The 14,855-nt window shown below is 51.2% G+C and overlaps 1 protein-coding gene across 42 annotated transcripts in view; it reads right to left on the minus strand.

Annotated features, from left to right (window-relative positions):
- shot (dystonin-like protein short stop) overlaps nt 1-14,855 on the minus strand; it is a 629,765-nt gene that overhangs the window by 213,965 nt on the left and 400,945 nt on the right. For 37 of the 42 annotated variants that reach the window (XR_011222655.1, XM_069303974.1, XM_069303970.1 and 34 more), the window contains exons 3-4: nt 8,157-8,174; nt 2,781-2,840 (exon numbers count right to left, since the gene is read on the minus strand). The exons of the other annotated variants lie outside the window; for them this stretch is intronic. Coding sequence is in view for 36 of the 37 variants with exons in the window: in XM_069303974.1 (XP_069160075.1) it covers nt 2,781-2,840; nt 8,157-8,174 (78 nt within the window). In the remaining variant the exon portion in view is untranslated. The remainder of the gene's footprint in view (nt 1-2,780; nt 2,841-8,156; nt 8,175-14,855) is intronic. 42 annotated transcript variants of the gene reach the window in all.

Genomic DNA, 14,855 nt, shown 5'->3' on the forward strand with positions numbered 1-14,855 from the left:
TGTGTTAATGTTAACATTACTGCGATTTCTTCATATTTCTAGACACCATGATCATATTTATTTTGTTCAGTGCATTCTGTACTTGGGCCAGAGCCGGAATGAGTTATTAATATTGTTTTAGGCTAACTGTTCCTCGACATGCACCTACAGGCTATATACTATGCACGTACAGGCCATATACTGTGCACGTAAAGACTATATACTGTGCACGTACAGGCCGTGAAAAGACAATGAAGGTAGAGGGGGGCGGCCTTCCACAGAGCCGCAGGTGGTGCAGGCCTGACACACACACACATCTAATAAGTATAATATACATAAATAATAAGACAATGGGTGGAGATACGAGGATCTAAGACAAGTGCCATAAGGAAGTTCTGGGGGGAGAGGCGGAAGAGCCGCGCTCCTCCACTAAACTATCAACTCTCACAACTAACACAGAAACTTTCTAATTGCATACCGCCTTACTTCTGTAAAAAAAAAAAAAAAAAAAAAAAAAAAACAATATTTTTCTAAAACAAATTTCTAAGTTCGTAATTTGAAAATTGTATTTTTTAGAAATGCACTTACTGGAGGGATATAAAATGGGTAGGATTAGTACATACTTCATAAAAAATATATCTAATTGTTCTTTGCATTTGTCTCAAAAGCATGCAGAATTTATAAACAAAATCTACCATCTTTACTAGACTATGTGCTGTGTTGAACAGCTTACAAGCTCCAGCTTAACACCACCAAGCTTAGCCATTAAAGTAGTGCAAAAAAAGCATGCTATCAACCCATCTTTATCTAGTATCACAAAATGAAAGTCAAGGACCAACTATAACTATGTTTTTGAAGTAGAGTAAATATGGTCCCGTGAACACGGGCCGAGGACGGTGCAGCGCGGAGCAGAATGTGTGGAGAAACGAGTGTGGACGACATCCCGCTCACAACACCTTTCGCCAATCATAGAAAATGTGAGGTAAACGTTGATCACGTCAAGATGGTCTTGATGCCTGCTTGATGGGGTTTTCTGGGAGTGGTTCTACTCCCCAAGCCCCACGGCAAGCCCCGGTCTTGCCACACACCGTGCGTCATACAGGACTACCCAACTGTCAACAGGTGAAGAACTATTCTATTCTATTGTCATTCTTGGTCTTCATTTGCGTCTGCGTTTCGGCTTGTACACACGGGGTTGACGGATCCTGGCACCGGTGTGGAGTGTCACACTAAGTGGCTCACTAAATGTATGCAGAGGGTGCAATGAGGGTGCAACTGGCTCCTCTCGCCCCCCCCCCTTTTCTTGCATATAGGGACCACGTGTATCCTTCCATACCTCTTGGTAATTCATTAGTTTCCAGGGAAGTAAAGAGCATCACACGGGAGTGACTCAACACCCCAGATGCCTCTTTCGGTATCCACAGTGCCCGTCTATCCGTCAGTGCTACTTTTCCCATAGCCACTTGTCCTACCCAGCTCGGCCAGTTGCCGCTGCCTCTACAACTGGGGCTCGCCTCACTCTGCCTTTCAGTGGTATGCGCTGCTCTTGAAGATCGACTGGGAGTTTTGACTCCCACACAAATACCAATGTAAACCTTTCATTTAATACTTCACATACATCTATATATTTTTTGTGAAATGACTAATATTAACTTGCTTCAAATATTGCTATGTATAAGTGTGAATTAATCTCATGCCTTGGTTTCAATGTCATTTCCATATTGACACTTGTTATTTCTCTTATAATTATTATAGTTGTTTTGTGTTATGTTATCCTGCATCTTTCTAATGTTTATTCCTCCTCTACAGCACGTAGGAGGTTCTAGTCCAGCTGTTGGCTGGATACTTTTATCTTCAACGTCCTGTATCTGGTGTGACGTTTAGCGTTGTGTTCCGGCATCTTCAAGCTCTGCAGGTCATTTCTTGTGAGGGTTTGAACACGGGCTCTTTCTTCCCTACAGTGTGTGCTGCTTTAGATTAATGATCGATGACGATTAAGCCACCCAAGAGATGGCACGGGCATGAATAGCCCGTAAGTGCTGCTGTAAGATTTCTGACACTTTAGTAGTTGCCTTACAGGTTATTCAAGCCCGTGCCACCTCTTGGGTGGCTTAATCTTCATCCATCAGTAGTGGCCTTACCAGAGTGCTCGCCTGCCTCCTTCACCCGCCCCCATAGACCAGTGGTGACCCCAGGCGGCCACGTTACACCACTACACGTCATCTTATCTCACACGGACACACATTTGTATAACTGACCAGCCCCAAGATAACAATTACAGCAAAACTTTGATGATGATACAAAAAGATAAACAGTGTTAAAAGCAGTGAGGCGTGCGTCTGGTAGTGGGGGCGAGGCGTGCACCTGGTAGTAGGGGCGTGCACCTGGTAGTGCGGCTACAGGGAACCTTGCCACAGATCAACACACTACACAAGGAGACAACACATGCCGCCTACAGCATGGTCAACTACAGTACTGTATACATACACCAAACATACAAAATACGTCAAAATTAATACCAAATAAAAATATCACGTTGGAACATCAAAAAGCTTCGACTTTCAGGCAAAAATAAAAATAACGACAATACATTCAAGAACAAATACAAGATGGCGCTGATCAGTAAAGCGGAAACAAGAAAATAAACGATAATAGCAAGTACAAATCAAACGAAACAAATAAAGTGCAGCCCTGTAGAAGGGGTTTGTGGGCGGGTAAGAACAAGCAAGAGCAGCCGCCCTGTTGTGGGCGGCGGCCCGCCCACGGCCCACCCACACACACACACACACACACACACTTACAACGGGGGAGCAGCAGGAGTCGTCGCTGCAGTTGCTGCAGACGGTAATACAGGTGTACTGCTGTAGGGGAGACAATGGTTGGCACCTGTTAGCCTTCACTGTACACTGATCTGGGACCAGGACACATGTGAAGGTGGTGGATGAGAGGTGGCTGGTGGGCGAGGAGGAGGCTGGTGAGTGAGTGGTGGGTGAGGAGGTGGCTGGTGGGTGAGGAGGTGGCTGGTGGATGAGAGGAGGCTGGTGGGTGACAGGAGGCTGGTGGGTGACAGGAGGCTGGTGGGTGACAGGAGGCTGGTGGGTGAGAGGTGGCTGGTGGGTGAGTGGTGGGTGAGAGGTGGCTGGTGGGTGAGAGGTGGCTGGTGGGTGAGTGGTGGGTGAGGAGGAGGCTGGTGGGTGAGGAGGTGGCTGGAGGGTGACAGGAGGCTGGTGAGTGAGTGGTGGGTGAGGAGGTGGCTGGTGGGTGAGAGGAGGCTGGTGGATGAGAGGAGGCTGGTGGGTGACAGGAGGCTGGTGGGTGACAGGAGGCTGGTGGGTGACAGGAGGCTGGTGGGTGACAGGAGGCTGGTGGGTGACAGGAGGCTGGTGGGTGACAGGAGGCTGGTGGGTGAGAGGTGGCTGGTGGGTGAGAGGTGGCTGGTGGGTGACAGGAGGAGGCTGGTGGGTGATGGGAGGCTGGTGGGTGACAGGAGGCTGGTGGGTGAGGGGGAAGGTCTACTCTCTACCTTCACCCATCACTTGTAATACATTCTATTATATAAGCATTATCACCACATCCAAGCACATCAGTATCATTCCTGGTGCACAAGACAACAGCCGGTGCACAAGACAACAGCCGGTGCACAAGACAACAGCCGGTGCACAAGACAACAGCCGGTGCACAAGACAACAGCCGGTGCACAAGACAACAGCCGGTGCACAAGACAACAGCCGGTGCACAAGACAACATCTGGTGCACAAGATAACACCTGGTGCACAAGACAACAGCCGGTGCACAAGACAACAGCCGGTGCACAAGACAACAGCCGGTGCACAAGACAACAGCCGGTGCACAAGACAACAGCCGGTGCACAAGACAACAGCCGGTGCACAAGACAACATCTGGTGCACAAGATAACACCTGGTGCACAAGACAACAGCCGGTGCACAAGACAACAGCCGGTGCACAAGACAACAGCCGGTGCACAAGACAACAGCCGGTGCACAAGACAACAGCCGGTGCACAAGACAACAGCCGGTGCACAAGACAACAGCCGGTGCACAAGACAACAGCCGGTGCACAAGACAACACCTGGTGCACAAGACAACACCTGGTGCACAAGACAACACCTGGTGCACAAGACAACACCTGGTGCACAAGACAACACCTGGTGCACAAGACAACAGCCGGTGCACAAGACAACAGCCGGTGCACAAGACAACAGCCGGTGCACAAGATAACACCTGATGCACAAGACAACAGCTGGTGCACAAGATAACACCTGGTGCACAAGACAACACCTGGTGCACAAGACAACACCTGGTGCACAAGACAACACCTGGTGCACAAGATAACACCTGGTGCACAAGACAACACCTGGTGCACAAGATAACACCTGGTGCACAAGACAACAGCCGGTGCACAAGACAACACCTGGTGCACAAGACAACACCTGGTGCACAAGACAACACCTGGTGCACAAGACAACACCTGGTGCACAAGACAACACCTAGTGCACAAGACAACAGCCGGTGCACAAGACAACACCTGGTGCACAAGACAACACTTGGTGCACAAGACAACACCTGGTGCACAAGATAACACCTGGTGCACAAGACAACAGCCGGTGCACAAGATAACACCTGGTGCACAAGATAACACCTGGTGCACAAGACAACACCTGGTGCACAAGACAACAGCCGGTGCACAAGACAACACCTGGTGCACAAGACAACAGCCGGTGCACAAGACAACACCTGGTGCACAAGACAACACCTGGTGCACAAGATAACACCTGGTGCACAAGACAACACCTGGTGCACAAGACAACACCTGGTGCACAAGACAACAGCCGGTGCACAAGACAACAGCCGGTGCACAAGACAGCTGGACCGCTCCCACCAACCCTACACATGCACATAACTCACACCGAGGGTAACCATCTTCACTATATTTCAATGTATATATATACTTCAACAACTGTCATTATACAATATATTTCATTATCCATTTAAGATATCTAATATTTTGTTTTCTTATATCTTACTTTATTACTTAATATATAAATGTGAAAACCTGTCTTGGTGTAGTTGATAAGCCTAAAAAGTCACACCTGGACCCCACAGGCTGTGTCAGTACCGTCACTACACCTGTACAGTACCGTCACTACACCTGTACAGTACCGTCACTACACCTGTACAGTACCGTCACTACACCTGCACAGTACCGTCACTGTCACTACACCTGCACAGTATCGTCACTACACCTGTACAGTACCGTCACTACACCTGCACAGTACCGTCACTACACCTGCACAGTACCGTCACTACACCTGTACAGTACCGTCACTACACCTGTACAGTACCGTCACTACACCTGTACAGTACCGTCACTACACCTGCACAGTACCGTCACTGTCACTACACCTGCACAGTACCGTCACTGTCACTACACCTGCACAGTACCGTCACTGTCACTACACCTGCACAGTACCGTCAGTCACTACACCTGCACAGTACCGTCAGTCACTACACCTGCACAGTACCGTCAGTCACTACACCTGCACAGTACCGTCAGTCACTACACCTGCACAGTACCGTCAGTCACTACACCTGCACAGTACCGTCAGTCACTACACCTGCACAGTACCGTCAGTCACTACACCTGCACAGTACCGTCAGTCACTACACCTGCACAGTACCGTCAGTCACTACACCTGCACAGTACCGTCAGTCACTACACCTGCACAGTACCGTCAGTCACTACACCTGCACAGTACCGTCAGTCACTACACCTGCACAGTACCGTCAGTCACTACACCTGCACAGTACCGTCAGTCACTACACCTGCACAGTACCGTCAGTCACTACACCTGCACAGTACCGTCACTGTCACTACACCTGCACAGTACCGTCACTCACTACACCTGCACAGTACCGTCACTCACTACACCTGCACAGTACTGTCACTACACCTGCACAGTACCGTCACTGTCACTACACCTGCACAGTACCGTCACTGTCACTACACCTGTACAGTACCGTCACTGTCACTACACCTGCACAGTACCGTCACTGTCACTACACCTGCACAGTACCGTCACTGTCACTACACCTGCACAGTACCGTCACTGTCACTACACCTGCACAGTACCGTCACTGTCACTACACCTACACAGTACCGTCACTACACCTGCACAGTACCGTCACTACACCTGCACAGTACCGTCACTACACCTGCACAGTACCGTCACTACACCTGCACAGTACCGTCACTGTCACTACACCTGCACAGTACCGTCACTGTCACTACACCTGCACAGTACCGTCACTGTCACTACACCTGCACAGTACCGTCACTGTCACTACACCTGCACAGTACCGTCACTGTCACTACACCTGCACAGTACCGTCACTGTCACTACACCTGCACAGTACCGTCACTGTCACTACACCTGCACAGTACCGTCACTGTCACTACACCTGCACAGTACCGTCACTGTCACTACACCTGCACAGTACCGTCACTGTCACTACACCTGCACAGTACCGTCACTGTCACTACACCTACACAGTACCGTCACTACACCTGCACAGTACCGTCACTACACCTGCACAGTACCGTCAGTCACTACACCTGCACAGTACCGTCAGTCACTACACCTGCACAGTACCGTCAGTCACTACACCTGCACAGTACCGTCAGTCACTACACCTGCACAGTACCGTCAGTCACTACACCTGCACAGTACCGTCAGTCACTACACCTGCACAGTACCGTCAGTCACTACACCTGCACAGTACCGTCAGTCACTACACCTGCACAGTACCGTCAGTCACTACACCTGCACAGTACCGTCAGTCACTACACCTGCACAGTACCGTCAGTCACTACACCTGCACAGTACCGTCAGTCACTACACCTGCACAGTACCGCCAGTCACTACACCTGCACAGTACCGCCAGTCACTACACCTGCACAGTACCGTCAGTCACTACACCTGCACAGTACCGTCAGTCACTACACCTGCACAGTACCGTCAGTCACTACACCTGCACAGTACCGTCAGTCACTACACCTGCACAGTATCGTCAGTCACTACACCTGCACAGTACCGTCACTGTCACTACACCTGCACAGTACCGTCACTCACTACACCTGCACAGTACCGTCACTCACTACACCTGCACAGTACTGTCACTACACCTGCACAGTACCGTCACTGTCACTACACCTGCACAGTACCGTCACTGTCACTACACCTGTACAGTACCGTCACTATCACTACACCTGCACAGTACCGTCACTGTCACTACACCTGCACAGTACCGTCACTGTCACTACACCTGCACAGTACCGTCACTGTCACTACACCTGCACAGTACCGTCACTGTCACTACACCTGCACAGTACCGTCACTGTCACTACACCTGCACAGTACCGTCACTGTCACTACACCTGCACAGTACCGTCACTGTCACTACACCTGCACAGTACCGTCACTGTCACTACACCTGCACAGTACCGTCACTGTCACTACACCTGCACAGTACCGTCACTGTCACTACACCTGCACAGTACCGTCACTGTCACTACACCTGCACAGTACCGTCACTGTCACTACACCTGCACAGTACCGTCACTGTCACTACACCTGCACAGTACCGTCACTGTCACTACACCTGCACAGTACCGTCACTGTCACTACACCTGCACAGTACCGTCACTGTCACTACACCTGCACAGTACCGTCACTGTCACTACACCTGCACAGTACCGTCACTGTCACTACACCTGCACAGTACCGTCACTGTCACTACACCTGCACAGTACCGTCACTGTCACTACACCTGCACAGTACCGTCACTGTCACTACACCTGCACAGTACCGTCACTGTCACTACACCTGCACAGTACCGTCACTGTCACTACACCTACACAGTACCGTCACTACACCTGCACAGTACCGTCACTACACCTGCACAGTACCGTCACTACACCTGCACAGTACCGTCACTGTCACTACACCTGCACAGTACCGTCACTGTCACTACACCTGCACAGTACCGTCACTGTCACTACACCTACACAGTACCGTCACTACACCTGCACAGTACCGTCACTACACCTGCACAGTACCGTCACTACACCTGCACAAGCAGTAACCATGCAATACAAACCTCGCCATATCCCCAGTGCTGCGTGCAAGCAAAGGAAAAGAGCATTAACATTTAATAAAGATTTGATTATTATTAGCAGCAGCAACACACACATAGTAACACTGGCCTGCTGGCAACACACACACACCAGCACATACCAGAGTATACACACACCACCACATACCAGAGTATACACACCACCACATACCAGAGTATACACACACCACCACATACCAGAGTATACACACACCACCACATACCAGAGTATACACACACACCACCAACACCTCAACGCGCCCAGATGTGTACTAGTACAAACATGTAGCCACAGGCGACACAGCACCTTTGTCAACAGTCAATGTGCATCTGTGCAAAGCAAATTTTGTTCAGATAATGTTGAGATGCACAGCCTTCACAGCCGCGGTCTTCACACGTGTGAGGGCTAAAGGGCACATCTCCTTTGAGAAATTACTAACTTATCAAAGTATTTTAGCTTAATACACATCTGTTGCAATTGGCGCCCGACTCTTCACATTCGCTATTATTCTTTAATGAATGTTTTAAGAACATTGCTCGCTGAATCAGTATTGCAAGTAATTTAATTCGCTTCATTACATATATTACAAAAGCTCCCTCGCATCATGATGTGTCACCCGTCTTGCGGTTCCCTTCTCTCAAGTCAATGTCTCAGGCCTTCCTCCTACATGACAACACTTGTACCAATTATTTGATCACACGCTCCAATATGTAGTGATTGAGACTCTGAAAACGTTCACTTTGTATCCATTTAGACCAAATAGAATTCTATTGCGTCGGAAATATAACTAAAGAACCTAACTCCCTCCTACACCTGTTACTGTCACCACTACACGTGCACACCACTATCACCAGCGTCACAGCGCTCGACCCTCAACACCCCGACCTCACCCACATGCTCAAGGCTGCCGGACCAACCAGGTTGTAGTGGATACATGGGCCTGTGGGCCGCTCCAAGCCAACAAACAGCCTGTTGGACCAAGTTATGACAAGTGGAGCCCGGTCTCAGGCCGCGCTCGGGGAGTAGAACTCCCGAGACCCCCTCCAGGTATGCTGCAGGTATACCCAACCATTTGGACGGTCGGGGATTAAACACCGAGCTGCACGAAGGGAGACCGTCGCTCTATCAGCTCAAGTGGTTGGGCACCATTCCTGCCCTCCGTCCCATCCCAAATCCTTATCCTGCTCCCTTCCAAGTGTTATATAGTGGTAATGGCTTGGCACGTTCTCCTGACAGTTCCCTCCCCTCCCTAGACACCGGCAAGCAGGAGGACATCGTCAAGCGTCCTCCAGTGTGGCCAGGCCGCAGCAGGGGAGAGGCGGAGGCCAGCAGCTTGTCATAATACGGTGGACTGACCAGTTCCTTGACCTACGCCTTTGTTTACGGAGAGTTCATGACCATCCTGCTTGCCAACCTTGCACCGTGAGAACCCACACAAGACGCCCTTGTCAAGACGCTCCCCGAGGCTCAGCGTTTCAGCAAGGAATCCTATCAAGACCAGATCAAATACATGCACGGAATCTAATTACATATAAATCCTAGAACAATTCATAAATATTTTGTAAAGGTGGTAAAGCCAGAAGGTGGACAGGTGGGGTAGACTGAGGCTCGAGGCGGACGCTGTAATCCCAAGATAGCATCGCCTCTCAAGCCTCGTATTCCCATCTTAACTGCAGATTAGATATGTCAGCGATAAACGACTCAAAATTTAAGACCCACCTTCCCCAGCGATAAGAGGCGAGGCCGCAGCTCTCGTCACAATACACTAACATCACCACAAACAATTTAAAATATGTTTTTAACTCGTGAACGGAACCTGCGTAGCCTGGCCCCATGTCCACACTTACACTCTACGTAAATTATTTACAAAGGAATGCTCCCCTTTTGTCTTAAGGAAATTGTTCATCTTCTACACTCGCTTATCCTGCCAGGGTCTGCTAATGAGTTTCATCTATCTTGAGGTTATCTTCACATGATTTCGGGGCTTAGTGTCCCCGCGGCCCGGTCCTCGACCAGGCCTCCACCCCCAGGAAGCAGCCCGTGACAGCTGACTAACACCCAGGTACCTATTTTACTGCTAGGTAACAGGGGCATAGGGTGAAAGAAACTCTGCCCATTGTTTCTCGCCGGCGCCTGGGATCGAACCCGAGACCACAGGATCACAAGTCCAGCGTGCTGTCCGCTCGGCCGACCGGCTCCCTTACTCATATCTGCAGTTTACAATTGTATTTATACTATTAGGTCCCTATAATTATAGGCCATACAAATTCATTAAAATGTTATTTTTAGTCTCACTATTAAAATTCTATGTTATATGTTTTGATAATGTCACTACTCAAGTTATAGGTTGTACGCACTTTTATCTGCAAGCTGTATGTCATACTTTATCTAATACATACATACATTTCCGTTTTTTTTTAACTGTTGTACACCTATTCATGCCAGCGAGAATTGTAACAATTTATATAAACTGGTTATGGAAGAAGCCTTAGTCAGCCTCGGCTGTGCTACCGCCAGGTATACGACTAAGTTAACAGCTTTCATCATCATCATTATCCTCGTATTATTATTATTATTATTATTATTTGAGCCGTACTGCCAAGTGAGAGTGGGAAGCCTGGTTGGCGCTCTCAACGTTTACCGAACAAAGAGCTCTCACTCCTGAAGTTCCAAGAAGCACTTTTCCACGTTTCATGGTTCAAGAGGCAGACGCTGCTAGAGCAGGCATCCAACCATACAGAGAGCAGACAGACGGCTGGGATATTATGACACCCGTGTCTGCCTGTCCGTACGTGTGTTCCTCCCTGTTCGTGTCTATGAAAACGGGCCCTGGGGGACCTGCCTCTTTAGCTGTCGCTAATCTCGCACAAAGACTCGCTAATCTCGTGTACACACACGCGTCAGGATTTGTAATCACAGACCACAGAGCCTTCTGCAGCCCACATCCCCGTGCCCTAGTCAACTAGTCGCTGTCCTGACATGTCCCAGAGCCTTTAAATTCCCATTTTCACGTACGTGCGTCCCTAACCCACGGACTTCGAGTCCTTAATCTTGCAGCCCGGCCTAGGGACAGCCTAGGTCTGTGAGGCTCACAGACCAGGTCTTCTCTGGTCTGTGAGCCTGTCTTTGAAGCCTCGCAGGCCCACATTGCCAACACAACCTAGCTCATCACGTAACTCTAAACAAATTTTTTGGAGTTGCCAAGCTGGAACTTGCCACTGTCTTCTACACTGTGTTCTCTATGTTCTCTATGGAACACCGACCCTCTTTTCTGTGGTCTGTGCACCTCCACGCTCACTCCAGTAAACTATTATCTGGCCGCGCCCCGCTAAGCGGTACAATCACATCCATCATCATCATTCACAGTGAACAAGGTTAAACACTATTCAGCCCCCTCACCATTCACACCATCTACACCTGCCAATAAAGTAATCCCCCCTAGTGTTACACTCTACACGAACAGGTAAGCAGTTATCAAAAGGGGCATCAAGCTGAACTATGCACTAAGACTATGCACCACCACTACCCCAAGCAAGATACAAGGAGTGTGCATGTCGCAGCACCATGAGCAGGAATGTCTTAAGCACCAGTAAGCAGGGCCTTGAGTAGAAGCTGGCGGCCAGGTGGTAAGCCCAACCACACTGTCAAAAGCGTCTAAGGCCAATAAAGTAATCCCCCCTAGTGTTACACTCTACCCGAACAGGTAAGCAGTTATCAAAAGGGGCATCAAGCTGAACTATGCACTAAGACTATGCACCACCACTACCCCAAGCAAGATACAAGGAGTGTGCATGTCGCAGCACCATGAGCAGGAATGTCTTAAGCACCAGTAAGCAGGGCCTTGAGTAGAAGCTGGCGGCCAGGTGGTAAGCCCAACCACACTGTCAAAAGCGTCTTAGGCCAGATAGGAGACTAGGTGAGGCTGGATGGTGCAGGGCGTACCATAGCTCCAAGAACGTCTTGAGCCTGCCCTCGGGCTCAGTATGGCGTCCTGAGCCTGCCCTCGGACTCAGTATGGCGTCTTGAGCCTGCCCTCGGGCTCAGTATAGCGTCCTGAGCCTGCCCCGGGGCTCAGAAAGGCGTCCTGAGCCTGCCCCGGGGCTCAGTATGGCGTCCTGAGCTTGCCCTCGGGTTCAGTATAGCGTCTTGAGCCTGCCCTCGGGCTCAGTATGGCGTCCTGAGCCTGCCCCGGGGCTCAGTATGGCGTCCTGAGCCTGCCCCGGGGCTCATTATGGCGTCCTGAGCCTGCCCGCGGGCTCAGTATGGCGTCCTGAGCCTGCCCGCGGGCTCAGTATGGCGTCCTGAGCCTGCCCGCGGGCTCAGTATGGCGTCCTGAGCCTGCCCGCGGGCTCAGTATGGCGTCCTGAGCCTGCCCGCGGGCTCAGTATGGCGTCCTGAGCCTGCCCGCGGGCTCAGTATGGCGTCCTGAGCCTGCCCTCGGGCTCAGTATGGCGTCCTGAGCCTGCCCTCGGGCTCAGTATGGCGTCCTGAGCCTGCCCGCGGGCTCAGTATGGCGTCCTGAGCCTGCCCGCGGGCTCAGTATGGCGTCCTGAGCCTGCCCTCGGGCTCAGTATGGCGTCCTGAGCCTGCCCTCGGTTATAATGACAATGAACACGGCTTTACACGAGGAAAGTTAAACAAGAAGAAACATGACTGTGGTCAGAGACCATCTCAAGATGGAACACTTAAAGTCTGTCTCCTTTGTATTCTAGAACTCATCTACACAGTAATATTTCTACACCAGCGACACAGCCTCGCTGGTACCCTTACGCCAACAACACTTCAGTACCATAAGGTGTCCATACACTTCTACACTAAGGGTGTCAGAGCCGTATCCCAGAGAATGTGAAACATGAAAACATGAACTGAATTCCAGTGAGATTAAAACAACAAACATGGCCGCCGTTGAGGGGAAATGCGGCGACACACAGAGGTATTCTTGTCAGTTAACTTCTGGGAAACGAGGGGAGAGCAAAAACCCCTCGAGGGGTCCCTAGCTAAACATGTAGGGAAGGGGAAGGCCAGGGCCGGGTGTGCCACACGCAACCCAGGTTACGCGCACACACGCACATACACACGCACGCACGCGCACATGTGGTGGAGGCTGACTCCATACACAGTTTCAAGTGTAGATATGATAGAGCCCAGTAGGCTCAGGAACCTGTACACCAGTTGACTGACGAGACCAAAGAGCCAGAGCTCAACCCCCGCAAACACAACTAGGTGAGTACACACACACACACACACACACACACACACACACACACACACACACACACACACACACACGCACACAGATTAGGAATTTGTACACCTGTTGATTGACGGTTGAGAGGCGGGACCAAAGAGCCAGAGCTCAACCCCCGCAAACACAACTAGGTGAGTACACACACACACGCACGCACGCCCTCTAGCATTACATTAAATATTTAACACCACTTACATTTCGTGTGTGTGTGTGTGCGGGGACAGAGAGCATATAACTGGTTTAGTTTACATGCGTCTGCAGTTTACACTTAAAACATCATTTTGCCAACAATAAGAACAGAGGAGGTTAACGACCACTAACACGCCCATGGGCATAAAGGGCAGTGACGCCCACCGTGCCCCGCCCACCGTGTCCCGCCCACCGTGCCCCGCCCACCGTGTCCCGCCCACCGTGTCCCGCCCACCGTCCACTCCGGCGGGAGATATCATTCCTCTCCTCCCAAGTTCCCTTCCCTTCCCCCTGGCTCACTCTCACTCACTCTCACCCCCTCACTCACATCCACACTCACACCCACTGTCACACAACACACCAAGCCACTGCAACACCCAAACAAACAAACGCGACACCTAAATCATTAATGTACACAGCTACGACAACCCTACCTGTCTACCTGTCCCCATACCAAAAGCCTGTTATTAGCGGACAGGTGCGTCCAGCGCCCGAGCAGGTAACAGTGTTTAAAACCGGGCCTGAGGCCCACACCCGGCGAGCCTGTGGTGTAAACTTGTACATTGGCCGGGTGGGGTGGGCGGCTTCGGGGGGTGGGGTGGGCGGCTTCGGGGGGTGGGAGTGGGCGGCTTCGGGGGGAGGGAGTGGGCGGCTTCGGGGGGAGGGAGTGGGCGGCTTCGGGGGGAGGGAGTGGGCGGCTTCGGGGGGAGGGAGTGGGCGGCTTCGGGGGGAGGGAGTGGGCGGCTTCGGGGGGAGGGAGTGGGCGGCTTCGGGGGGAGGGAGTGGGCGGCTTCGGGGGGAGGGAGTGGGCGGCTTCGGGGGTAGGGAGTGGGCGGCTTCGGGGGGAGGGGGGTGGGCTTCTGGGCGTGAGTTGGGCGGCTGGGTGAGAGTCACGAAGCTGTGATAACCACCATTGTTGATTGGTCGCGGCGGGCCATCAGCGGGCGGGAGCGACACTAACTCTCCACGGCCCATTATCCCCCCCCCACTCCTTCTCTAACAACTCTACATGGTCTTCACGTTAACTACCGCTTTCTTCTTTAATAGTCGCTAAACGCCCCCACACATCTCTGTGCGGGTTCACTACTTTATAATGTATTATTCACTCGAGTCTACCTTCAAATGGCTCGGGCATCACCTGTGGGTGTACACCTGTGGAACACTCCCAGTTCTCCCCTTGGACACCTGTGGAACACTGCCAGTTCTCCCCTTGGACACCTGTGGAACACCGCCAGTTCCATACAAA

This window comes from Procambarus clarkii, chromosome 51 (genome assembly GCF_040958095.1).
Source record: "Procambarus clarkii isolate CNS0578487 chromosome 51, FALCON_Pclarkii_2.0, whole genome shotgun sequence".
NCBI lineage: Eukaryota > Metazoa > Arthropoda > Malacostraca > Decapoda > Cambaridae > Procambarus > Procambarus clarkii.